Source organism: Phoenix dactylifera, chromosome 5 (assembly GCF_051530095.1).
Source record: "Phoenix dactylifera cultivar Ajwa chromosome 5, Ajwa_hap1_PhDact_Kaust_v1.1, whole genome shotgun sequence".
NCBI classification, from domain to species: domain Eukaryota; kingdom Viridiplantae; phylum Streptophyta; class Magnoliopsida; order Arecales; family Arecaceae; genus Phoenix; species Phoenix dactylifera.
Window position 1 is genome coordinate 18,788,171 of NC_143194.1, and position 27,830 is coordinate 18,816,000.

Below are 27,830 nucleotides of genomic sequence, written 5' to 3' on the forward strand. Positions count from 1 at the left end.
CAAATAGAGGATGGTAAGAGTAATATAAAAATATTTGCTTGTTGGTTAAGATTTTGACAATGACATCCTTTTTAAGTCATCCTTAGGTCTACTAAAAGAAAACCAACACAGCGCGCCACATCATACCGTCAGAAGTTTAGCGAAGGTAAACTTGATAGGCACGGGCCCGCTCTAAATTTCAGAGGAACAAGTGAGCGTGGAGTAGCGAAGGTGAACTCGATAAGCACGGTCCTACTCTCGATCATGCAGGAGCAGCATGCCATACCGTACCGTCAGAAGCTTGGCAAAGGTAAACTTGATAGGCATTATCCTGCTCCAAACCCTAGAGGAACATTCAAGCTGTAATAACCCCAAAATATTTTTTTTATATAAAAAGGGATAGAATAGTCCTTTAAAATTGATATAAGGGGTAAAATTGGAAGGAATCAAAAGTTAATGGCATAACAATAGATATGTTGAAGTGTTAGGGGCAAAATGGAAAATTAATAATATTAAAAAAGGGTGAATAGTATTTTGATGTGACTTAATTGGGAGGGTTGTGCTGTCGGTGGAATGAAACCGAGAGAGAGAGTCACAGAGGGGGGAGTCTCAGGCGTGAAACAGAGGAAAGAAAGAAAGAAGAAGAGAAGAAGAAGAAGAAAGAAGAAGAGGAAGGGGATTCAAGGAGGAAAGGGATCCCGGTTGCACTTCTAGCTGAAGGAAAAAACGTAGATCTTCTTCCCCTCTACGCAAGGACCTCGATTTCCAAAAAGAAAAAGGTAAATATCCGTCCCTATCTAGTCTTTTGATGACATTACGCTATACAAAGGGTGGATATAGTCTAGAGGGGTCGGATAAGGGTTGTAGAGGCGGTTAAAAGAGGAAGAATCGGATTTTGACAAATTTTTCCGGCACTACGGAAAAACTGTGTCGAAGTCCCAACTTCGGTGAATTATTTAGGGGGCCAAACGATCTCCGATAGCAATGCATGTTACCTCTTTGGAATCCCCTATGAGTGTAGAATGTTAGGTAAAAATTTCATCAAATCTGGAGTTTGGAAAGTGGATCAAACCTGGGATGAAGTAACCGGCTGTCGGTCCGGGTTACTGTTCATCCAGGTGGGAAAATAAGAAATTTTATGCCAAAATAGGGTATTAAGCTTAGATTAGGCTAAGGGAAACCTTGTACTCGTGCAAGGGAGTCCCTAATACACATAAATGATGAGTTAATTAATAGAAAAAGAAAAAGAGAAAGAAAAGAAAAGATTTAGGGAACGGGGGAGTTGAATCAATTAAAGTTCCCTATATTATAATTGGCACGTAGATTATGGCCCTTGATACAAGACTAAATGTATTGTAAATGCATGTCACAGTTGGGCAAGAAGCTAGGGAACAAGAGGAAGAAGTTCCCCACTGCCTGCTATAGATTTTTGGAGGTGTATCAGGGCTGTGCCGGATTGACAGGTGAGTGGGAGTCATGTACTTTGCACCATGAGCATCCTTAATTCATTTTCATGAATGTCGCCAAGTGTGAATTGATTCCACTTGAGCATATTGATTGATATTGTAGTAGATTCCTCTATAATCTTGATTCTCTATGCTTGATTATTCTGTACATGCATTTGAGGGAACATTGAGAGGAATTACGAGGGGTTGATGAGTAATCAAATTGATTCCGAATTGTGAAATGATTTCTTTTATAAATTGATTTCATTTCCTCTATTTCAAAGATTTGTAGAGCCTTTTTAGTGGTATATTGAGTTGTATTGCACTTCCTTGACCCTCACTCCTAACCCTGATGTTAGTTTATGATTGGGTCGGAGTCGAGTGAGTGGTAGTCATGATCATACTCCTTTTTAGTAGAGTATTGGGAGGGTGCATTATGGCATTTATGCATTGCTTGGCAGTATCTGCAGGACACCTATAGTCGATGGGGGTTGAACATCGGCCTTTGTGCATATAGTAGCCTTCTGGGTGGGCGGAGCCCAGTCCCTTCCTAGGGGGGACACGGCCCTAGGCGTAGGATCGGCCGGTCCTACGACTTATATTCTGCTTGCCGCCGGGCATAGTAAGACCCCGCGAGGTGCAGTATGGCTTTCCGCGGATGTAGAATTCCCGCGAGGTGCCGTTTAGTATGTAGATGTGAGATGGATTTCTGTTCTGGATACTGGCCAGCATTTACATGATCAGTGTGATGTCTTATCCTGCATATGCATGTGATAGTGGGGAGTTGTTGCTGGTTCGCCTGGGGCGTAAAACCCACCTTCCGACAGCTGTCTAGCATTTACATTATCAGTATGGTATCTTATCCTGCATATGCATGTGACAGTGGGGAGTTGTTGCTGGTTCGCTGGGGCGTAAAACCCACCTTCCGACAGCTGTCCAGTGATGATTTACATATTGGTGTGGTGTCATATTCGATGTATGCATAAGGCAGTAGGGAGTTGTTGCTGGTTCGCCTGGGGCGTAAAACCCACCTCCCGATAGCTATCTTGTTGATGATTCAGCCTATTGACACCTGATTTATATGATTCAGTACTATGACCTGTTGAGCATATTCATGTTATCATACATACTTATTTGATTATTCTATATATGCTCCAGATGAGTTGATTGGGATTGTGATGATTTACTCCTTATTTCTTATGTTGAGTTATGTGTATCCTGTTCTTGATGACTGCTCATATGCTCTTGAGATTTCACCTCGAGCCATGATTATATCTGGTCTCATGTGCATAGTACTCTCTACTCCACTCACTGAGTATTCATATACTCATTCCCCAGTTTGGTGTTTTTTATTGCAGGACAGGTATTGTATAGAGAGGAGCAGGATTAGTGGTTGCCTGCTAGCTGTGCCGCTCCATAGTATAGTATAGTATAGTATAGTATAATGTAGATAGAGGTTTATACCCTTTTGGTGTATTATAAACCTTCTGTTGTATATAGTGTATAGTTACAGTCATAGATCCTGTTGTGGATATGGGTTTGACCATGGATGGATTAGGAAGCAGGTATATATATATGTGCAGATCAGTTGTGTGCCTGTGATAATGTATTGCTATATATTGTCCAGGTTTATTATGTGATAGATTATGTGATTGCTGCTCTGACAAGTAGTGTTGTTGTATGTATTGAAATAATCCTGACAGGTCACTATAGAAAAAGTGATCATTTTATGCATGTATCATGCCAAATTTTTCAAGATTTATTGATGATTGATAGGTAGTAGGGTTCTACGCGGTGGCTGGTGGCCTTATGCCTACCCGCACCCTAGGACCGTCGCGGCGGCCCGCCGGGAACGGGGCGGGGGTCGTGACAAAGCTTGGTATCAGAGCAAAGGTTAAGAAGAGTCCTGTCAGAGCAATAGGGTGAGTCAGGATTAAGTATAGGATTATACTATGGAGCATAGGATTTTTCTGTATGTTAATTTATGAGTCATTTATAATTCAGTAAAATATATTATGACTCAGTGTGTAATAACTGCCATCTCTCTTGATTCTTTTAGAGACATATAAAAAAATACCTCCAAGGAGAGGACCTGCTCGTCCTGGAAGGAGGATGGAGCCAGATATAGCATTGGATGCGGGTTCTGCACATGTCGAGCCCCAAAGAGAAAAATCTCCTCCTGCTAATAGACGGAGGGTTAATGATCAAGGAGAGGTAGGAAGTAGAGATGCATTGATGGAATAGTTACTGGCGGAGAATCAGGCTCTGAGAGAGCAGATTGCTCAGGGGAAACCTCCTGCCCCGTCAGTAGTATCCATCTCACCTCCTGTACCTGTGCCAAGAAGTTTGGCCAGGCGAGCTCTAGATGATGAGGGGATTACTGTACAAGAATTTCTGAGGCTCAGAACCCCGGAGTTTAAGGGGGAAGAAGGTGAAGATCCTCAGAGATTTCTGGAGGAGACTGAAAAGATGATACGGAGACTGCCCTGTTCTGATGCAAGAGCTATAGAACTTGTAGGGCTTACAATGAAGGAAGATGCCTGGGACTGGTACCAGAGACAAGTGGAGGACAGATTGTACAGTAGGAATCCTCCAACCTGGGAAGAGTTCAGGCAAGCAGTGATGGATGAGTTTTCGTCTCCGGCTGAGAGGCAGAATCGGGCTCTTCAGTTTGAGAGGCTAAAGCAGATGTCCGGAATGAGCGTATCTGAGTACGCTCGTGAGTTCACTATATTGGGGAAGTATGCTCCTTACATCATCCCCACTGAAGCTGCCAGGATAGAAAGATTCAGGCGGGGCTTGATTTCCCCGCTGTATAATGCAGTACTGGCAGTAGAGGTCCCCACCTTGTCTAGGCTGATAGATAAAGCAAAACAGTGGGAGACCAGAAACAAAGAGGAAAGAGCTGAAAGAGAACAGAGGAAAATGAGTGTGGGGAAGGAGCAAAGCAGTAGAGGTAGATCTGAGGGAGTAAATCTCTCGGAGGGCCCGACGGAGCAGTCTGTACGCTCAGCTCCACCTGCCCCACGTAAGAGGAAATGGAGGGAAAGAGATCAATCACAAGATACTTTTCTACCATCAGTACCTCGTCCTCCAGTCACTATGGCCATAACTGAATCTAGGTTCCAATTATGGCCAGTATGTGGCATACGTGGCAAGCAGCACCCTGGCAGATGCAGAATGGGTCATTTTGCCAGAGAATGCCCGCAGGGTGCCACCCAGCAGTTTGTGCCTTTGGCATCCTACCCTTCTGTGCAGATGGACATGCCTAGTAGTAGGGAGCCTGTAGGCAGAGGCAGAGGTCAAGCACAAACATCACAGCAGAGTGCTGGACCATCTCAACTGTCAGCTCCAATAGGCAGAGGGCAAGGAAGGGTGTTCACGGTAAATTCACAGGAGGTACAGGCATCGAATGCAGCTGTGACAGGTATGCTCCTCATTGATAAGATTAAAGCTTGAGTGTTATTTGATTCTGGAGCTACCCATTCATTTGTGTCCCCTTATTTTGCTAAGAAGTTAGCTAAGGATAAGATATTAATGCATATTCCCTTAGCTATTAGTATATCTGTAGGGGATAGTATAAAAGCGAAGTATGTGTATCCTACCTATGTGGTAGAGATAGAAGGTAAAACACTCCCAATTTATTTGATTCCCAATACCACACCGAGCAGAATATGAAGAGCAGATACACTCACCCCTTTGAGTAATCAGGTAATTTACTCTTTTAAATTCGAGGACGAATTTTATATAGGAGGGAGGATGTAATAACCCCAAAATATTTTTTTTATATAAAAAGGGATAGAATAGTCCTTTAAAATTAATATAAGGGGTAAAATTGGAAGGAATCAAAAGTTAATGGCATAACAGTAGATATGTTGAAGTGTTAGGGGCAAAATGGGAAATTAATAATATTAAAAAAAGGGTGAATAGTATTTTGATGTGACTTAATTGGGAGGGTTGTGCTGTCGGTGGAATGAAACCGAGAGAGAGAGTCACAGAGGGGGGAGCCTCAGGCGTGAAACAGAGGAAAGAAAGAAAGAAAAAGAGAAGAAGAAGAAGAAGAAAGAAGAAGAGGAAGGAGATTCGAGGAGGAAAGGGATCCCGGTTGCACTTCCAGCTGAAGGAAAAAACGTAGATCTCCTTCCCCTCTACGCAAGGATCTCGATTTCCAAAAAGAAAAAGGTAAATATCCGTCCCTATCTAGTCTTTTGATGACATTAGGCTATACAAAGGGTGGATATAGTCTAGAGGGGTCGGATAAGGGTTGTAGAGGCGGTTAAAAGAGGAAGAATCGGATTTTGACAAATTTTTCCGGCACTACGGAAAAACTGTGTCGAAGTCCCAACTTCGGCGAATTATTTAGGGGGCCAAACGACCTCCGATAGCAATGCATGTTACCTCTTTGGAATCCCCTATGAGTTTAGAATGTTAGGTAAAAAATTCATCAAATTTGGAGTTTGGAAAGTGGATCAAACCCGAGATGAAGTAACCGGCTGTCGGTCCGGGTTACTGTTCATCCGAGTGGGAAAATAAGAAATTTTATGCCAAAATAGGGTATTAAGCCTAGATTAGGCTAAGGGAAACCTTGTACTCGTGCAAGGGAGTCCCTAATACACATAAATGATGAGTTAATTAATAGAAAAAGAAAAAGAGAAAGAAAAGAAAAGATTTAGGGAACGGGGGAGTTGAATCAATTAAAGTTTCCTATATTATAATTGGCACGTAGATTATGGCCCTTGATACAAGACTAAATGTATTGTAAATGCATGTCACAGTTGGGCAAGAAGCTAGGAAACAAGAGGAAGAAGTTCCCCACTGCCTGCTGTAGATTTTTGGAGGCATATCAGGGCTGTGCCGGATTGACAGATGAGTGGGAGTCATGTACTTTGCACCATGAGCATCCTTAATTCATTTTCATAAATGTCGCCAAGTGTGAATTGATTCCACTTGAGCATATTGATCGATATTGTAGTAGATTCCTCTATAATCTTGATTCTCTATGCTTGATTATTCTGTACATGCATTTGAGGGAACATTGAGAGGAATTACGAGGGGTTGATGAGTAATCAAATTGATTCCGAATTGTGAAATGATTTCTTTTGTAAATTGATTTCATTTCCTCTATTTCAAAGATTTGTAGAGCCTTTTTAGTGGTATATTGAGTTGTATTGCACTTCCTTGACCCTCACTCCTAACCCTGATGTTAGTTTATGATTGGGTCGGAGTCGAGTGAGTGGTAGTCTTGATCATACTCCTTTTTAGTAGAGTATTGGGAGGGTGCATTATGGCATTTATGCATGGCTTGGCAGTATCTGCAGGACACCTATAGTCGATGGGGGTTGAACATCGGCCTTTGTGCACATAGTAGCCTTCTGGGTGGGCGGAGCCCAGTCCCTTCCTAGGGGGGACACGGCCCTAGGCGTAGGATCGGCCGGTCCTACGACTTATATTCTGCTTGCCGCCGAGCATAGTAAGACCTCGCGAGGTGCAGTATGGCTTTCCGCGGATGTAGAATTCCCGCGAGGTGCCGTTTAGTATGTAGATGTGAGATGGATTTCTGTTCTGGATACTGGCCAGCATTTATATGATCAGTGTGGTGTCTTATCCTGCATATGCATGTGATAGTGGGGAGTTGTTGCTGGTTCGCCTGGGGCGTAAAACCCACCTTCCGACAGCTGTCTAGCATTTACATTATCAGTATGGTATCTTATCCTGCATATGCATGTGACAGTGGGGAGTTGTTGCTGGTTCGCCTGGGGCGTAAAACCCACCTCCCGACAGCTGTCCAGTGATGATTTACATATTGGTGTGGTGTCATATTCGATGTATGCATAAGGCAGTAGGGAGTTGTTGCTGGTTCGCCTGGGGCGTAAAACCCACCTCCCGATAGCTGTCTTGTTGATGATTCAGCCTATTGACACCTGATTTATATGATTCAGTACTATGACCTGTTGAGCATATTCATGTTATCATACATACTTATTTGATTATTCTATATATGCTCCAGATGAGTTAATTGGGATTGTGATGATTTACTCCTTATTTCTTATGTTGAGTTATGTGTATCCTGTTCTTGATAATTACTCATATGCTCTTGAGATTTCACCTCGAGCCATGATTATATCTGGTCTCATGTGCATAGTACTCTCTACTCCACTCACTGAGTATTCATATACTCACTCCCCAGTTTGGTGTGTTTTATTGCAGGACAGGTATTGTATAGAGAGGAGCAGGATTAGTGGTTGCCTGCTAGCTGTGCCGCTCCATAGTATAGTATAGTATAATGTAGATAGAGGTTTATACCCTTTTGGTGTATTATAAACCTTCTGTTGTATATAGTGTATAGTTACAGTCATAGATCCTGTTGTGGATATGGGTTTGACCATGGATGGATTAGGAAGCAGGTATATATATATATGCAGATCAGTTGTGTGCCTGTGATAATGTATTGCTATATATTGTCCAGGTTTATTATGTGATAGATTATGTGATTGCTGCTCTGACAGGTAGTGTTGTTGTATGTATTGAAATAATCCTGACAGGTCACTATAGAAAAAGTGATCATTTTGTGCATGTGTCATGCCAAATTTTTCAAGATTTATTGATGATTGATAGGTAGTAGGGTTCTACGCGGTGGCTGGTGGCCTTATGCCTACCCGCACCCTAGGACTGTCGCGGCGGCCCGCCGGGAACGGGGCGGGGGTCATGGCACAAGCGTGGAGCAGCGCGCCACATCGTACCATTAGAAACTTGGCTAAGGTGAACTCGATAGGCGCAGTCCCGCTCTCGATTATGCAGGAGTAGCATGCCACACCGTACCATCAAAAGCTTCGCAAATGTAAACTAAGTAGGCACGGTCCTACTCTCGATCATGCAGGAGCAGCATGTCACACCGTACCATCAAAAGCTTGACAAAGATAAACTTGGTAGGTGTAGTCCCTTTCTCGATCATGCAGGAGCACCGTGCCACACAGTACCGTCCAAAGCTTGGCGAAGCTGAACTTGGTAGGCCCGATCCCGCTCTCGATCATGGAGGTGTACATCTGCATGGTGCCACCCCAATCCTCAATCTTTGATTTTATTTGTTATCTTCGACCTTCGGTTACCCCACATCGATGGATATGTCAGTTTGTCACGATAGCCAGACAAATCAGCTTTATTATGTCAACTTCTAATTTGTGACATTGGCTTCTGAGCTACTACTCCAGCTCTTCATCTAGTACGTCAGTTTTTCGATACATTCGTGATCCAATTTTCAAACTCAAGTTAGCACCTATAGTACCATCTTGAGTTTGAGGGGGATGTTAGAATGATTTTAGAGATCACGAAACAACCTGCATCACTCATAATATTTTTCTTTATTAGCGTGATTCTGTGTCAACCTATATTAGTTTATTGTGTTAGCATAATTTTACTAGAGTCATTTTAGGGATCCATTGTTAGTGAGATCCTATATCAACTGATATTATTTTTTATGTATGGAGTCTGTACGCGAGTATATATAACCTCCGAGATGTACCGGATATAAGAAGAAGCAACATAGAGAAATAAAATCACTTTCTCTCTCTCTCTCTCTCCTTTTCTCTTATTTTTTTTCTTCTTCTCCAAATATTTCAACACAGCCAACAAAATCAAAAAAATGAAGCTGGCGAAGAGAATAAGGAACATCCCCTTGATTCTCCCAAAAGAACCCTCTAGAGAATGTCCATGGACATCTATGTTATTCAAAACCATATTCTTATCCTACAAATGCCATATTATGCTTTGGCTCCACCATAGTCTTGATGGTGATCCAAATTTTGCAATAAATTTCTACAATGCAATTATCCAAAACTTAGCCTCTTTCTTAATTACCTTGGTTCATCTTACTTATGGTTGGTCCATCTTGTCACCCTAAGTGGTCTTCCACTCTTTGTTCTTATGTTTAGTTGCCACATTATCAAGAATGTTGGCCTCGCAAAACTCATTCTCAATCTCACACATGAGTCTTGTACATGCGTTCTAACTTGGATCCCAAAAATCTTCAAAATAAGAGAGTAAGATTCATCATGAGATTTTTCATTTCTTCAGCTCGAGATGGACAGTAAGATTTGGGGAGCGATGTTTGAGTTCTATCCCACCAGCCGATGAGAGGGTCAACAACAATGAGCTCGCCATCCTTGCTAACAATATCAGAGAGTGAGATTTGGGAGGCCTTTCTAGTCCATGGCAGGGGACAAGGCTTTGGGCCTTGATGGGTTTCCTCCCTTGTTTTTCTGGAGGTATTGGGTGATCATTCACCATGAGGTGGTTCCTGCCATCCAGCAATTCTTCGACACTGCATAGATGCCTGATATTTGGAAGAGAACCTTCATCACCCTCATCTCGAAGAGGCAAGACGCAAGTGAGCCTAGCCACTATAGGCTGATCAATCTCTGCACCACTTTGTAAAAGGCTATTACCAGAATTTTGGTATTTAGGGTGAAACCAGTCCTCTCGTGTGTTATCAACCTGGTGTAGGGGGCTTTTGTGGGTGGTCGGAGTACCATTGACAACGTGTTAATCATGTAGAAGTTTATGCACGACTTTCAGAGGGCCTCACATCGTCGCAGTCTCATGGTCGTTAGCTGGATATGCAGAAGGCTTATGATCGCATGAGTTTGTGATTTCTTAGTGCATGTGCTGGAAAGCATTGGGTTCGTAGTGTTTAGAGTAGATGGATTCTAGGCTGCATGTGGGCTCCTTCCTATGCCATCCTGATCAACGACATGACGACAGACTACTTCACTTCTGCGGTTGGCATGCGCTAAGGCTGCCCCTGTCTCCGTACTTATTCATTATCTATGCTGATGTATTGTCTCAAGCTCTCTAGGCTGCCACCATCAGTCAGGGATTGGAGGCTTATGTGCTAGCAGCAGGGGCCTAGCCGATCTCCTATCTCATATTTGCTGATGATTGCTTGCTGCTTGCCCGAGCCACCAAAAGAAATATAGTGATCCTCTGGAGAATCTTGGAGCAATACTGTTTAGCCTTGGGTCAACTGGTGAATCTGGCTAAGCCTGCTATATGCTTCAGCCTGAAAGTCAACCCACAGCTAAAGGCCATTGTGAGAGACTACTTTGGGGTTAGGAAACATGTTCGGGTATGACAGTACCTAAGTGTCCAAATCTCTGGGAGGAGACTATAGGGAGTTGACTATAGTGCACTAGAAATGAGGGTTAGGAGTGGCTGGAGGCTAGCAGTCTAGAGCTCTTTTCATAATGGGCAGGGTCACCCTAGTGAGATCTGTCCTTAGTTATATACCAATTTATCTTATGGCTAATCCTTTTCTCCCCAAATCCTCATTGTTGAAGCTTGAACTGATGTTTAAAAATTTTCTCTAAGAGGAAATGGCGGTGCTGGTAGAATGCACCTAATTTCTTAGGGAGCAATGTGTCTACCCCTACGGGAAGGCGGCTTGGGAGTCCACTCTATGTTGACCAGGAGGGAGGCCTTGATGGCTAGGTATGTTGCGAGATATCAGCTAGAGCTAGAGAGCCTATGGAGCTCAGCCATGCAGGCCAAGTATGGCCCATGGATGTCTTCTACTATGGTGTGCACTGGTTGGAATAACTCCATCTCGAAGAAGATTTATGGTCATGGCCAATGTTAGATGGTCTATGAGTGACAGGTAGGCTATGAGGGTTATGGGTGATGCTTGGTTATTTGACTTACATATATCTTAGTGGCCTACCATGGTTAACACTGAGGTTAGCACTGACATACAGATTTGGTAGTTGTTTACCTTGAGGGAGAGGAAGTAGAACACTACCCTTATTACCTGGCTCTTCGGTGGTGGATTAGTTGAGAGGATCACCTCTACTCCGATCCCCTGGGTCAACACCTTGGACATGCAGATGACTTGCAATTCAAAAGTGAAGGCTAGGGACCAATATCAGGTATTTAGAGACGAGACTGATCAGAGGAAGGACTACACTTGGGTTTGAATATTGGGGGCCCGCCTTAGAGTTGCGTTATTCCTCTAGAAGGTGGCGTAGGATCGCTTGCCTACCGAAGATGTGTTGAGCAAATGAGGGATGAATCTTTTGCCGACCTGAGATGTCTGTCATGTTGAGGAGTCAGTGGCTCATGTTCTCTTCTAGTGTCATTGGGCATTGCAGGTTTGGGGGCTCCTTGATGGTTCCCTATTGTTCCTTCAGTTGGCTGCACCTATTGAGGCCTTTCTCCTACTTGAGGGATTGCACCGGGAGAGCCCCTACTGGAAGTCTGGGCATCAGGATCGTTTACTTGCCATATCACATCTGGCTTGCTAGGAATGATCAGGTCTTTGAGGGGAGCAGTCTATCATCTAGATTTACTGCAGAGAGGGCCATGTTCAGGTACCAGAAATCAATCATTCACCCTCTCTTGAAGATTCTATGATAGCTCGGGACACTTGGGACTCCTTTTCAGCTTTTGCAGTAGCCAGGATGATCTTCATCTCTTGGGAGCCCCCACTTCCGAGTTTTCTCAAGGTCAACTTCGACGACAGCATAACTGATGGCATTAGTAGGGAAGGAGCTAGATTTGTTATCAGAGGGCGCAATTTACATCTCATTGCTGGGGAGGAATCGGATCTATGACACCTTTGTCCTTGGAACTAAGCTGAGGGTGCCTTTAGCAAGGATCAGTTATGCGAGATCTTGTTTGCAGGTGAATATCATCCACCGGGAGGGCAACATGGCCACTGTCATTAGCTTAATTTGTGGATAAACCTCAGAGGCGTATAGACACCTTCTACTTTTGGATATTTGGCAGTATGCTAAGGAGTGTACCACTTTTGGGGGAACCATGTTTACCGCGAGGTGAATAGAGCTGTGGATTGGATTGCGTCCTTTGTAGCTGATGATTCTGACGAGATGCCGTGGACAGTCAGCGCCACCCTGCCACCCCTACTCTGAGATATTTTCTTTGTTGACTCTTTTGGATGTACTCATACTAGATATGTATGATTTGTCTATCTTAGCAAAATAAAAATAAAAATAATGAATTTTTATTAGAATAATTTTTAATCAATTTATTCGCTAAACATATTTTAGAGAATCACTTAATCAAAAAAATAAGTCAATAATTTTCAAATAAATTAAGCATTTTCACAAAAAAATGCAGGTTCATTCTAAACTTCTATTAGTCTAATTTTGAAGCAGTAGAGTCTTGATGCTAGACAAGATCAAATCAAGGGTAGCTAATGCAAAAGTTAATAATGAAAGAGCGAATTGATCCGATGAGATCAGCTCAAGAAAGAAAATAATAACCAGATTGTGACAAAATTCTTATCAAATGTAGTGGATACCATGTCTTTTCTTCCTTTATACCATATGAAATATCCACATGTAATAAAATTTGGACAATCCCTATATTTTTTTCTCTTTACTCACCCAAGACCCAACTTGTCTTTTTATTATTTTTTCCGGAACATACAATACATTTTCAAATGCAACATTATGTGTATTATTTACCATATTTACTACATTAGTCTGATCAGAAGTCTAACCTGCTTTATGTTTCGGTATGCAACTTATTTTATTCAATCTACAAAACCCAGAAAGTTAAACAGAATATATTTGTGGACTCCTACGTCACAAGGCGTTTGCCGACAACTTACCGGGACCCACCCCCTCTCCGTCCTCCCAAGCCGTAGCAAGAGCGAGTCAGAACTCCAAAACAAACCTTGAGCACGAGGACTGGATGGCGGATCTTGATCCGCCGACCAGGTCGACTCGGCCGACTCCCGAGGCGGCGCGAGACGCCGACCATTAACCGAACCGAAGCAAAGGCAAAAGATATTTTTCTATCTTCTTGGAGGGCATCTTCGAGGCAAAATAAAAACAGTAGAGGGTTGCTCCCTGCGGAGCCTCAGCGATGACGCCGAGAAAGTTGGAGGAGCGAGCGTCCCATCGATCCGATCTGCTAGACAGAAGGAGAGAGATGAGCGGCGGCGGAGGGGAGGAGGCGAGCGGCGGGTCGGAGGGGACGTCTTCGGGGACGTCGTCGGCGGCGTCGACGGAGAAGCAGAGGGAGAAGGCGAGGGTGAGCCGGACGTCGCTGATCTTGTGGCACACCCACCAGAACGACGCGTCGGCGGTGCGGAAGCTCCTGGAGGAGGACCCGGGACTCGTCAACGCCCGCGACTACGACAACCGCACCCCGCTCCACGTCGCCTCCATCCACGGCTGGATCGACGTCGCCAAGTGCCTCCTCGAGTACGGGGCCGACGTCAATGCCCAGGATCGATGGAAGAACACGGTCCGATATCTATTCTTCTTATCTAATCTATAGTTTTGATGGAATTGGATTCATCTTTTAATGGAATAGAATTCTGAATTCTTTTGCTGTTGGTGTCCTGATGCGAAATTGGTCCATGTTTTGATTTTTGATAGATGGTTTTGGTTTTGCGAATCTGATGGAATTTCGCCAGTCCATTGGATGCATAATGCATCTGCTTGTTGTAGCAATCTTTCGTTTAGATTTTATACAGCGCTTTGCCTGGGTTTTGTCCAGAATCAACCGGTTTTCATATGTTTCAACCACTAGAATAGGCACGTTTAGCATGCATGTCGAGAGCAAGTTCTAGATGAATAATTGAATACGTATATGATGAGACTCTTGTTGGTATACGCTCTTTTCTTATCATATAGCTTCTCTTGCTGTTTTTCTTCTAATGCATCAGTATCCTCACATGGTAGAATGACTGTTTATTAAGTGAAAAGCCAACGTCTATATTTTGCAAAAATAGCATATTGTCTAATAAACCAGCAAAGTAACTAATCAATAAGCATTCATTTTAGAGACAATTTTTAATCTAGGCCATTTTTATGTAAAGCCGAGGAAGAAAATAAATTCAATTACTATGATTATAAGTTTTAAATGAAATTCATTTAAGAATAAGAACATTTGTTTTTCAGATATTTTTTTGGGAAAAGAGGCATCATAAAAAGAAATCTCATGGTATTAATGACTTGTGCTTCATATTAACCAAAAAAAAAAATTGTCCTGATTCATATTGAAGAAACACATGTTCCTATGGACCATTCACTATATGCTAGAGTGATTGTATAGTTTGAAAGTCGCAATACTTTATTTCTAAACTTTTCATGTATATCTTGACCGTTGTTTTAGAATGCTAGAGTGATTGTTAAATTCCCTATATGTGTCTGATTTGCTAAATTGTTACTTGTTGTTCATAGCCATTGGCTGATGCTGAAGGAGCTAAGAAGCACAACATGATTGAGTTGTTAAAATCATATGGCGGCTTATCTTTTGTAAGTTCACTTTCATTTTGGATAGGATTGAATACCAGTTAGTGTTACATCATTGTATCTCTGTACATATTATATGCTTTACAGTATTAATCTTGATAATATTATTAAAAGTTTCCTGTGGTTTCTTCTGAAGTGGAAGAATTAATTTCTAGATTGCATATACTTCTTTTTGTCAGCAAACAATTCATAGTCTGTTTCGCTCTTGAAACAAGGATTGGCCTAACATTGTATACCGATTTAAGGAAATTCATTTTTGGCTGCAAGAACTTGGCCTGTTATTTAGTCAAGTTGACTACTAAATAGCATTTTACCTCTCCCTCCTGTTTTATATAATGTGTCTATCCTATGTCATTTCGCTTTTCATTTAAAGTTTTCTGTATTTGTTCAGCTATTCTAAGTTTTTCAAGTAATAAATAGGCATTTGGCTTGTTTTCATATAGCCTTTTTCTGAAAGCATGATCATTATTTTTTCTATTTTCATTAATTCCCATACAATTCCTATATTCTAATATATTTTCAAGGAGGATAAGGAGAGGCATTTCTTTTGCAAGACACATAGTTGAGTTTATATAATATCTGTAGCCCTAGGAGGAAGTGATCTGACCAATAACCCTTCTTTCAATAGCTTAATTTCAAGAAGGGTTTAAGTGCCTCTAGCATGGGATTGGCTGGCATTGCATGTACTATGACATGTTGAAAAAAAAAAAACCTTAAAAGGTCTTTTCCATTTAAAAATTAAAAAGCTTTTTAATGGGTGCCATGCTAACCTAGTGTTCGGTGTGTCAGTACTAGGCTTGCATGATCCGAGCTAATCAATTGGGGTGGTCACTCAAACCATTCTTCCAAGTTTTGTGGTTGACACTCATCATCTGGTTATAATGCTATTAACATCCTTTTCGACACCTCTTTTTCTTTTGTTCCATTACCATGTTCCTCCATTTTCCATCATACAACATGATGGCATCAATCCACCCTCCATTGTGGTGACCAATACCACTATTTTTTGGCACAACCTAGCCTCATACACAGCAACCACCATTCCTAATAATTCATCATTCTTGATTATTATCATCTCCACTCCAACCAGCATGTCCTCTATTCTTAGATCCACACTCATATATCTTTGTCTTGTGTTGCCATCATCATATTCTACCACTCATCACTATTATCCAACATTTTTGGTGACAGCCGTGAAGGTGATTATATGCCTTTTTCTGGTAACCTTTCCATTAAGTGACATAGGATTATTAGGTTTTCCCTTTCTATGATAAAAATATCTTCTTTTCACTTTTTCTAGTCATTTGTTGGAAGCAGTGGAAGTTTAAGCAAAAAATGGACAAGATAATATTTGTCCCGATCTGTCTCCATATCCAAATCTATCTTGATATGGATAAAAATTTCAGCATCCAACTAATATCCATATCTATGACCATATCTATCCAAACTTAATAGATACGGATATAGATAGACAACTAGGCAATTTGTATTTGAACATCCGGTTCTGTTTGCAATTGTATTTAGTCTTAATATAGATTTCACTAATTTTAAAGGAAAATAAGTGACAATTGATGCATTTTTTAACTCAATTTACCTTTCTTACAGTGATATCTATGATTTAGTGGTTCATAAAATTTAACTATTCAATTTATATCACATTTGTATCTGTATGAAAATATCCAATTTGTATCAATGTTTAAAATGACTACGAATATGAATTTTAGCATCTTATTGAAATCCATATCCATATCCATATTTGTCAACTAAAAACAAATATGGATATGGGTATAATGATACCCTCTTTGTATCGTGATAGCATTAAGTGTTTTTTTCCTTTCAAGCGAAAAGTTGTTCCTTAAGAATAAAAAATTAAACATTTTTTCCTGCCAAATACATGCTATAAGGGCCATAGTTTCATTATTTCTACGCTTTAGATAATAGAGTTATTTGGAGTGTCAAAACACATGGCATGCCGTTATAACTAAAATTTTCAACCAGCTATTATAATTGACAACTTGTAACAACTGTGATGACCAAATTTGGCCATTTCAGATACTTTTGAGTTATGAATTTGACATTTTATTATTAAACTCATTTCTTGTATGACCTCTTCGTACTAATCATCCAAGATGGTGGTTGGCTACCAAGGAGATTCTGCAAGCAGGCATCGATAAATTAATTAATTTCTTATAATTGGTTGTCAACTTGTTGTGCACCCACCCTCGAAGATTTTTTGGCCAATTTATTTTCATAGAAAACTTTGGACAAAAAGAGAGTAGTCATGATGCCTATGAATCTAAATGGCAGTTAGGAAGACCGACTTTGTTTTTTGTAGTTTAAGCTATTACAACATGGAACAACTGACGCTGCCAAGATAGAAGATCAAGCCTTGTTAGCAAAAGGCAAAGAACTTGGTGAAAGAAGATAACTTTTCAACACTCTCTGCCATGGCTTAGTTGAATACATTTACAGTTCGATAGGGGTTCCGAGTTAAAATTTTATTGCTCCATTTGGTTGGCAGAATGAGGTTTAGAATAGATTGAATTCCAGCTTTTGCCCCATTCTGATGTTTTTTTATGGCTTTATGTTATAAGCAACAAAATCACATTATCTTTGGAATCACCATCCTTAAATAAAGGAATCGTGGTTCCACAATTAAATGGGAGAAATGGTCATTCCCAAAGGAAATGGAGTGTAAGGTATTTTTGGTATAAACAATTCAGGAACATCTATGGTATAAAACACAAATGAATGATTTTTGCTATGAATTAGTTACTGGTTTATGGTATAAAATAAAAGTGAGTGATTTAAGTTTGAAAAGAATATCATTTCATTAGGATGAGAAGTAGAGAGATAAAGTAGTAACTATCATGCCTTAAGATATTGTTACTTAAAAGTTATCAGCCAACAGAACCGTGAAATGCACATTGAAGGATAAAAACTTAATAAAAAGATAGAAATAAAACTCCAAATTGTATGACATATTAAAAAATGACATGAAGATAACTAAGTTGAACAAAGGAAATTGATTACAACAACACAAAAATATATATTAGAAAATAAAATATATAGCACAAAGATTAAAGTGCCAGATTATATAAAGTAAAAATATGAGATGAAGTAAAAGTAGAATAGGAATGGTGATTCTGATTCCTTGTCTTCCGTTCCCATTCTATTATGTTTACTATTTTGAGAGTCCTATGAATCAAATAGCATGAGAGATTTAGGGAGCTTAATTTGTGAATATTAGCTATTTGGTTGATCAAATGCCAAGATTAGATGTTCTAGATGGTCTTTTGGATCTATTGTTAATCTAGTTTTTTTAATTATAGTTCTGAGTTAAAGGAATGGCTGACCACTATATGAAGGTCTAACGGCGCTGGCTGTATTATATGGTCTTCCCACCACTTTTTGGGTGTTGGACGACTGTTTCTTAGGCTTGGCCAAGGGAGGTACCAATTGGCCTTCCCATTTTGGCTGTTAGTCTAAAATGAACTTTCTTCTTTTAGATAAATGCTTTGGGGCGCATGTTAGTGCACATGAAAAGTTTCCCTGGGCTCATATAATGTTGGCATTACAACTCAAACTTAATGTCCCCTTGTATCTAACCAGTTCTTGCAACTTGCTCTAATCCCCTTGCACCACATGGCAAAGGAAACTTTTCATGTGCATGACATGAGTACCCTATAGCATCAACTCCTTTCTTTGTTTTCTGTCATTTTACATAAAGGGTTTTTGCATGTCTACTCTTCTAAATATATGAAATTGCATGAATACCTTCATAAAATTACTCTGTGCATGTATATCCTCTTTTTTTTTCATGTGTATCCGTACTATTTAACGTCGTTAAAAAATAAACGACTTAAAACTAAAATGGCTAAAATACCCTTATAGGTAGATATGCAAAAAATAGCAACTTTACAAGGGTATTCATGCAATTTCTCATATTTAGAAGGGTATGCATTTCAAAAATTTATTTTAAAAAAAAGATCAAACTTGGCTGTAACTTGCTAAATCTTTTATGATTCAATTGGATCGATAAGTCAAAAAAAGATTGAGCCACATTATTCTTTTTTTTAAGATCATGACTCGGTTAAGTTGGAATATTAAGTGATCATTTTGGTAATGCTATTCTCCATTTGATTTTGATATAATTATCATTATTAAATATATAACATTTATATATTCTTCATTATTTTTAAAAGATTAAAGCATATTAAATTTTAATTAATTATAGATGCTTAGATTGGTAAAATATTTTTTATGATTTGAAAATGTTGAGTTGTTTGTTTTTGAGGCAAGAATTTTGTAAAAGCAACATGATTCATTCTATAAGAGTTGATATTAACATGAGATCATATGACATAATAATATTAATCTTTTTTTGCTACTTTTTTTTAATTAAGAACAATTGAATTATCTTTACTGAATTTTGATCATTTTTTATTGAATTTTTTTAAGTGTATACCCTCCTAAATATGCGTAATTGCATGAATACCGTTGCAAAGTTGCTATTTGCATGTGTATTTTTGTAAAGTTTTCTTTTTGCACATCTACCTGTAAGGGTATTTCAATTATTTTAAATTTAAATTATTTATTTTTTAACGGTGTTAGATGGTATGGGGACATGTATAAAAAAGAAAGAAACAAAAGAGTATATACGCCAAACAAGTATTTTATGAGGGTATACATGCAAATAGTAATTTTACGAGAGTATTCATACAATTTTGTATATTTTGAAGGGTATACAAGCAAAAAACCCTTTACAAAAAGTAAGGAAAGAGTCCTTTGCTTTTTTTTGAACCCATGTTTGATTGGTGTTCTAGGGTTTCAAAAGGGGTCTTTCATCTATAGTACTGATTATTATTCACAGAAAATACATTCATGCTTCTCATCTTTTCTCCTCTTAGAAGATTGTTTATCGATTTTGGGCTGGGTGCTGCCTGTTGTTGTGGATTCTACTTGGACTTCAGAAATCAAAGAAGATCCAGAAATTATTGTCTTTTCTTCTCTTATCTAAAATTGATTTTGGATATTAATACAAATGTAGATCGATTGCTTTACATCAACTCTACAGCAGCAATCCTAATATATTCCTGGAAACTTGAATAGACTAAGAGGGGAGATGACAAGGTTTGATATATGGAACTAAGTTCTTATCAAGTTTGCAGTATAACTAAGATGATAAAAAAACCAAAATAAGAAGTTTTTATAAATTTTAACTGGTAGTACATGGGTATGTTGGAGTAAGAATGGAACAATAGAAGCATGCTTGTGTTGAGAGTGTGATGTTGTGCATGTGTGTTTTAAATTTTCAGAAACCACATACCAATCAATGTTTGCACCATCAAAAATACCTACGAATTCTGTAAAAGATATGCAATTTGGATGCCTCTTCTTCAATTCCTCATATAAGTGACGATACATAATTTCTAGTTAGTAGGTAGTTAATTGTTTTAGATCATTATGAGTGGCACTGATAATAGTTTACCAAAATATCATGTATTTTTATGTAAGGACATAACTTCCATAGTTACAGTCAGGGTGTAATAAAGTAAAGAAGGAAATGAAGATCATATGAATCTTTGATGATCCAATATTAAATTTATAGTCCTTGAGGAAAATTTGTTAAAAATATTCATAGCTTTTTGAGTTTTATCAAGGACTTCAATCACTAGCTAACAAGTTACCATATTTTAGTGAAGATTTGCTGAAAAACTCTGTTTAAGGTGGAAATTAAATCCATAGGCAGAGATTGGCGAAGGAAGATCCAGTGTTCCATGGTAAATCTTCAAATCTATTATTAAAGAACCATGCAAAAAATTTCAAGTCAACTGTTAAGTCACTGAGAAGCTAATTTTGGAAGTGTTTGTTACTATATATAATTCAGTAATGGGGTTCTGAGGCTTCTTATAGATTGTTCTGTTGTTTAATAGCTTTGCACATGCGTACAGTTTATAAATATAGTTAAATGCAATAGGGCCTGTTTGGATGCTAGGAGATATTATCGGCCCAATAAGATCTTCCCTGAGTTTTGTTTCGAAAAAAATGATGGAGGAGGTAGATTTTGAAAGAGATTCGTGATTGCTGATAGCCACAGCTAATCGGTGCTTTCAGGGATAAATTTATCTTTTTCCAAGTTGATTTAACTGATCTTTAAAAATAGGATTAGTTATGTAACCAGGTAAACCAATCTCTGTAAGCCGCTTCCCAGCCATCATAATTTTAGAACAAAAACATCGGCAAAACACTGCTGGGAAGATCTTATTGGCTGATGAGATCTTCCGGTGCCCCAACAGGATGGTAGTAGCTTTAGCAAATTCAAACTAGCTTGTTGAATATATAATTAGTTTGTTTTCATTATCTCAGACCAATGGTAGCTACTGGCTGCTCCATCTGTGAAGCCTAACATCATACTGTTGTATGATGATTTTCATGACGTTTGCATTCCTCTTGCGGTAGTATATGTTTTAATTCTTTTTGCTATTTAAGCTTTTATAAGTAAGTTTTTACCTCTATATGTGATGCAGGGACAAAATGGCAGTCATTTTGAACCAAAACCTGTTCCACCTCCTCTTCCGAACAAGTGTGACTGGGAAATAGAGCCCTCTGAGTTGGATTTCTCGGCTTCAACCATAATTGGGAAGGTTTTTTCTGCTATTAATATTTCTTATATTTCATCATGTCATCAGTTAATGACTCTCATACATCAATTTATTAATCAAATTCAGATTAGTTGGAACAAACTGAGAAGTTAGAGCTTGAAATATTATGAAGGCTTCGTGTTCCTTCCTACCTATTTGTATCAATTTAAATGCTAGAAGCTTGTTAATAGCTATCAAGCAGTATCTTTAACTTTTAATTGCTAAGAATCATAAACACAATTGTTGCTCAAAAAGGCTTACCTTGTCTTTGCGAAAGGCTTACCTTTAACTTGTCCTTGCAAAAGACTTAGCTTGCATTTCAAACTTATCTGCTACACTCGATAGCACATTTTTCTGTTGAATATGAGTGCGTCGGTTTATTCTTGTATGCACCTTGCATATTTTGTTTAGTATTATGTGCTAATCCCTGCAGGACTGGACTTGTAGGTTCATAGGAAGATACTTAGTATAAAACCTTGAGATGTCATGAATGCTATTCATTTACATTTGGAACTGCAAACCTCAGGCTAAATTTGGATCTTGATATCAACTTGGTCATTCTTTGAATCACAACCTTGCAAAAATCCAATCCATGCAGTTGTTATGATCTGAATGTTCTTCTTGTTGACCATCCAAAACCCTGGGTATTTTGATATGGAAAGAAATCCTCTAGTTCTTTAGCAACTGTCAAATGTGGATGCCATTAGGAAGATCGAGTATGAAACTAGTGTAATAGAGCAATGACAGAAGTTGCAAGAATAAAGGGTAAACTGATGAAGGTCCAATTAAATTTTCACCTTTATGTCCATAAATGGCAAGAGGCTCAAAATAAAGCGGCAAGTCAGAAGAAATATTTGCTTGTACACTGGATATTTGCCTGCCTTGGATGAGCTGTTGGCATTTGCTATTTATCTATAAGCTTCAAGCTCCATTTAGGTTGGCCAACCTTATTTGCATCACTTTACAGTCTAATGTTCATTTTCAAAATGTGGTCTTAGAGATTTATTAGTCACGAATTATTGCAGTCCTAAAGAATCATGAGATGACATATGGCAAAGGTGAAGTACTAATGACACAAGATGTTCTCATGCCAAAGCAAAAAGATTTATCATAACTGGTCAACAAATGTGTGTCCCAAAGCATGAGCAATTCTAGAAGCCTAAAATTTGTAGTATATGGGTAACAATGGTCATGTGAGGAGTTTGGAGTCAAATTCCTTTTTTTGTTTTGAATGTACAAAAATTTTTGGAGCTCAGAATGTCTGGAAGCAATGTTCTTTTGCTGATATTATTACCAGTATTCGATACTAGGTCATTCATAGCATTACTATACCTTCCCTATTCATTGTGGGTTGGTTATTCATCAGTACGAGTTTAGCTGTGGGGAGTTTGGAGTTGATCTTGCTTTTAATCTTAAGATTGTGCTGAATAATTGGCTGGATGATTGCTTTTTCTTCCAAATGGTTAAACTTTTCTTCGAGAAAATTATTTCTTCAATGAACTTTGTCATATTATAATATCTAAATATAATGCATATGATCCAATATGAACCTTTTTTCTCTCTTAAGATACATCTATTAAGCAACAGGTCATTCGAATCATATCAAATCAAAATTAGTTTTTGAGACTTTTATTTGTAATTTTTTAGTCTATGTTTACTATATTGCTCCTCCTTGTTTTCTTTTAGTAATAATAGCTCATGATTGCAGGGTTCATTTGGCGAAATTTTAAAAGCTTATTGGCGTGGAACACCAGTGGCAGTCAAACGGATTCTTCCATCTCTATCAGAAGATAGATTGGTGATGTAAGACATTTCTTCGTTTTCATATTTTGATACACAATTTTGATATGATAGATTATTGGCCCTTTTTTTAAATGCATAAATGTAGAATTTTATTTGGGATATAAATGCTCAACTTTTGAATCACAATTCAACTTAGTATAATTGATTAGTTTGGTAATAGTATGCTTTATGCATGATGCTTCAAAACATTGAAATAAAAAAGATTCACAAATCACAACTATGATATACCCTCAATGTACTTGCATAACCCTCCAAAAGATATATCATATCTTTTGTTAATTTTTCCCCTTAATTATTCACTAATTAGTAAAAAAATGAATTTGCAGTTATGAATTGATTTAAAATATTTTAAAATTATTCTTTTATCAAGAGTTTTTTCGTATGCATCCATCGATTTCTCTGTTTTTATTTTTTCTCTAACATTTTCATGATTTATTGCTAGCTTTTTCCATTATGAATTTTTCCCTTTGCAATTTACCCATATTTCAACTTTGTAATGCTGGAAATAATTATATAAAGGTCCTTATAGATTATGATATAACCAGCTATAGTGAATTGGCTTTGGCTTTTTTATTTTATATTTTATTAAAAGGAAAACTATGTAAGCAACACTCATAGTTGAACTAGTGTAAATGGGTAAAAGTTGAACTGGAATTTCAAGCTAGATTTATCAGGTTCTTTATATTTTATCTGGATGTTAGGCGTATTCTGAAATGATAAAATAAAATATTTAAAAATTCTTAAATTGAGAAACTTTGCCTTAGGGGCATCACTGCAAATCTGCAACTTTTGTTTTTCCTGTTTCCAAGAATGAGGATGTGCTGGAACTAAAGCACTGGAAATCTATTATCTTGTTCAGTGGGATCATATCACATGCAGTAAAATTAACCCAGCAGAAACAGCATATCTTAACAGTCTCTCATTCTCATGATTCAGCCAAGATTTCAGGCATGAGGTTAATTTGCTAGTGAAGTTGCGCCATCCCAATATTGTCCAGTTCCTTGGAGCAGTCACTGAAAGGAAACCTTTGATGCTAATAACGGAGTATCTACGAGGGGTTTGAATGATAATATCTGTCTAAAACTAATTTTTGGTTAGCTAAGAGTTTGTAACATTCTCTTGTTTCTGAAACAACGCTTTATTTACATTTCTTTACAGGGTGATCTTCATCAGTTCTTGAAAGAAAAGGGCTCACTTACTCCATTGACCGCTGTTAATTTTGCGCTAGATATTGCCAGGTAAATAGGATTTTATTTTCTTAGGCATGAATAGAAGTGCTATTCTCCCTTAACAAGATAGAAGCAATTGTAAATATAAAGGACAAATCCACTATATGCTGAAATATTCTTTGTATGCACACTTTAATGTTAACTGCAATTCCATTTATGTTTAATCGGTAATGGTAAACTGCAAATTGTACCATCAATTGTCATGTAATGAAAATACTTTCTTGATACAGGAATAGAAGATTAGGTGGAATAGTTGATCTAGCAGCCTATCATGTTGATATATCCCACTATTTTTTTATTATTTTATAGAGTTCTAAGTTAAATGTATGTTGGTATACTGCATACTCCTACATATCCACTTTAAACATTAATGACCAAGACTGGGGAAGGGTAAAAGGAGAATAACAAATAATTGAAAGAAACCTTATTTTTCAAACTTTTTTTTGGCTGCCACAACTCTCTCTCTCTCTCTCTCTCTCTCTCTCTCTCTCTGAGCTCATCATGGCTACAATTTGGAAATGCCAATGAATTAAATTGGATTTTTCCTCTTTGTATTAGACGTGAAAATAGAGATTACTTAAAATATGGTTTGTGGAGATATGACTTGTGATACTTTCACTTTTTTTAACTACTTTTACCCCCCTCCCCTTCATGAGATGAGGCAGCCCTTATTATATTTCTTAACTAGTTATAACCTTTTTCTTTTTATTTCAAGCTGTATTTTAGTGGATTAAGGACCAATATGGTTGTTTTCTTACTGAGATGGTGGTCTTCAAATAGCCGTCTGCCTTCTCTGTTTTTATTTAAGGACTCATATGCATGGTCATGTGTTCTAATATTTTAGGCGAAACTGGCTGCGATGGGTCACTAGGACTGGGTTGCCATTGGGTATAAATCAAGCAATATTGACCTTCTGGCAGGTTAGGTTGGATTCTGGTCAAGTCTGTATGCTAGATCATCAAAAACCACCCTGATCTAACACATTAATAATCCTAGAAGTTCATAACTCCTAAGTTCTTTTTCATGTTTCAGGCCAAATTTTAGATGTAACTCACATGCTAATATCTTCCCTTTTGTCCATTTTTCACTACAGTAGTTCTCATCCCATTCTTAACCAGCTTGTTCCTTTTACAAATTTACAAATATCTCTTTGCCCTTTGTGCTTTAGACCTGTCTTTGGAGTTGTATATAGACTTGCATGCAAGTGTGACCCATCATTTACTGTAGCAGCCATTCTTTGACTTGGGCAGCACCCACAAGGTGATGGTTATTGTCTTTTCCTTTGACTAGTTCTAAGTAGCAGGAAGCTTCTATTTAGGGTAATGTATCTGCTTATGTAACTTCTTGATAACTCAAATATAACCTGCTACCTAAGCATTTTTTTAATACTAGGTTTTTTTGAATATTCGCTTCCCTAAACCCTGCACTTGCACCTACTCCTGATTCTGGTCAAGTCGTCTGGGTACTTTTCCTTTTTTCCCCCTTTCTCTTTTCTTTTTGCTCGTCTTGATGGAAGCCTTATTTTGTCCAACATGCATTGACTACCTTGCTGATGTTCTTGGTCTGCATTTTGTCTTTGGAGCACATTCCTGTCCACTTGTTAGAGTTAATGCCTTCAACTCCATCCCAAGCATATATCTCCCATCAGAATGCTTTTGGATCTGCGCTTCCTTGGATTCCAGGCTTCATGGATTCTTTTGTAACAATTTATGCTTGGTCGTTCATTTTTTTTTCTTTTTTCTTTTTATTTTTTTGGTTTGATGGGCAGATATTGTAGTGCTCACTCCTAATTTTCTAAACCAATCTATTGATTTCTTTTTAATGGCTTTCTTGCATGGGCCATCACTCTTCTGCTTGCTAAAAACACTGTTTACATGATTCTCACCTCTACTTATGTGGATGACATATCCTTGAACGCTAAAACTTGCCACTTCAATTTTTTCTTTTCATACATTTGTTTGACTTGCATCATTGTTGACTTGTTGATTTGACCTTCGAGTGTTTACAGGGGCATGGCATATCTTCATAGTGAGCCAAATGTTATAATTCACCGAGATTTAAAACCGAGGTAACTTCAATCACTGATTCTTACATGCTTTTGATTGGGCATAGAGCTGATTTACATTAGTTTAATTTCAGGAATGTCCTTTTGGTGAACTCCAATGCAGACCATCTGAAGGTCGGAGATTTTGGACTAAGTAAGCTGATAAGAGTCCAGAACTCTCATGACGTGTACAAGATGACTGGAGAAACTGGAAGCTGTAAGTTTTTAGACCCATTTTATCAGATTTAATAATATCATGAATTTGGGACTGATTTTCATGTTGTTCTTTGAGAACCCAAGATCGATATATGGCTCCTGAAGTATTCAAGCACAGGAAATATGACAAGAAAGTCGATGTTTTCTCTTTTGCTATGATATTATATGAGGTAATTTGCCTTCGAAATAGCACTTGATTGGCAAATATTTAGGCTCTGTGCTTTTTGACAGATCTGTGCTTCTGCAGATGCTTGAAGGAGATCCCCCATTCTCAAACTATGAAGCATATGAAGGTGCAAAATATGCGGCTGACGGACACCGGCCAACATTTCGAGCAAAAGGATATGTTCAAGAATTGAAAGAGTATGGACAAATTTAGCTATTGAACAGCATTCATACTTCAACTAGTTACTGTATTTTTTTATTCCAGCGGTGGTTTTGTAACCCTTAACCTTTGATCATTTTCCTCAGCTAATATTCTCAATGCATCATGTGACATTTAAGATTTGGGTTTTTGAATTCTGTAGGTTGACAAGCCAGTGTTGGTCTGCTGATATGAACCAGAGGCCCTCTTTTCTAGAGATACTCAAGAGGCTTGAAAAAATCAAGGAGATCTTACCGCAAGAGCATCACTGGCACATTTTGTAACCTGGCTTCTTACCCTGTAGATTATGTTTTTTCTTGCGCATCATTGGGCATGCTACCTTGATTGGTGGTATTGCAATTAATTATGCAGCAGACGCAGAATGTTTGTTGATGGAAATTGGCATAGTGGCTGATGAGACACCTCTGCCGTGGGCCATCATTTGCAAAAAAGTGGAGTTTATTCCCCATCTTTCCCTGCTTTTTCCTTTTTCCAATTTTCACTTTCTTATTTTCGGATGGCATGCTTGTCAAAAATAGATCAAGGTAGCTATTAAGCCCCAGCAAGCACTCTGGTTGTCAGTTGTCAACCGAACATCAGCAGCACTCATCCCTCTCTATCATCTGTCATTGCAACACAACCGTGAACAGGTCATCAAATCTGCTTATTCCTCTGTAAAATTTGCTAGGTTCTCTTCTGTGTAAGGTATTCTTTTTGTACATTGAGATCTTGAAAATGTTACCAAACAGATGTTGGTTTGCTTGCAATGCTGTGCTGGTCTGTAAATGGGACGTTTTACGATAATAAGGTTTATTTTTGTGTAAATATG

At 38.5% G+C, this 27,830-nt stretch overlaps 1 protein-coding gene across 2 annotated transcripts; it reads left to right on the top strand.

Moving 5' to 3' along the window:
• Positions 1-584: 584 nt before the first annotated feature.
• Positions 585-27,826, top strand: LOC103721231 (serine/threonine-protein kinase VIK). Of its 2 annotated transcripts, XM_089930698.1 has the most exons (13): positions 585-758; positions 1,352-1,442; positions 12,988-13,688; positions 14,630-14,704; positions 21,232-21,348; positions 23,054-23,148; positions 24,085-24,205; positions 24,307-24,386; positions 26,386-26,445; positions 26,517-26,638; positions 26,722-26,807; positions 26,885-27,000; positions 27,165-27,826. In XM_089930698.1, exons 3-13 carry the CDS (start codon positions 13,305-13,307, stop codon positions 27,283-27,285), a joined length of 1,377 nt encoding a protein of 458 aa, XP_089786824.1. In that variant the 5' UTR covers positions 585-758; positions 1,352-1,442; positions 12,988-13,304; the 3' UTR covers positions 27,286-27,826. The 2 variants fall into 2 exon arrangements, with proteins under 2 accessions (XP_089786824.1, XP_089786823.1); XM_089930697.1 differs by lacking the exons at positions 585-758; positions 1,352-1,442 and adding an exon at positions 5,426-5,606.
• The last annotated feature ends 4 nt before the right edge of the window (positions 27,827-27,830 follow it).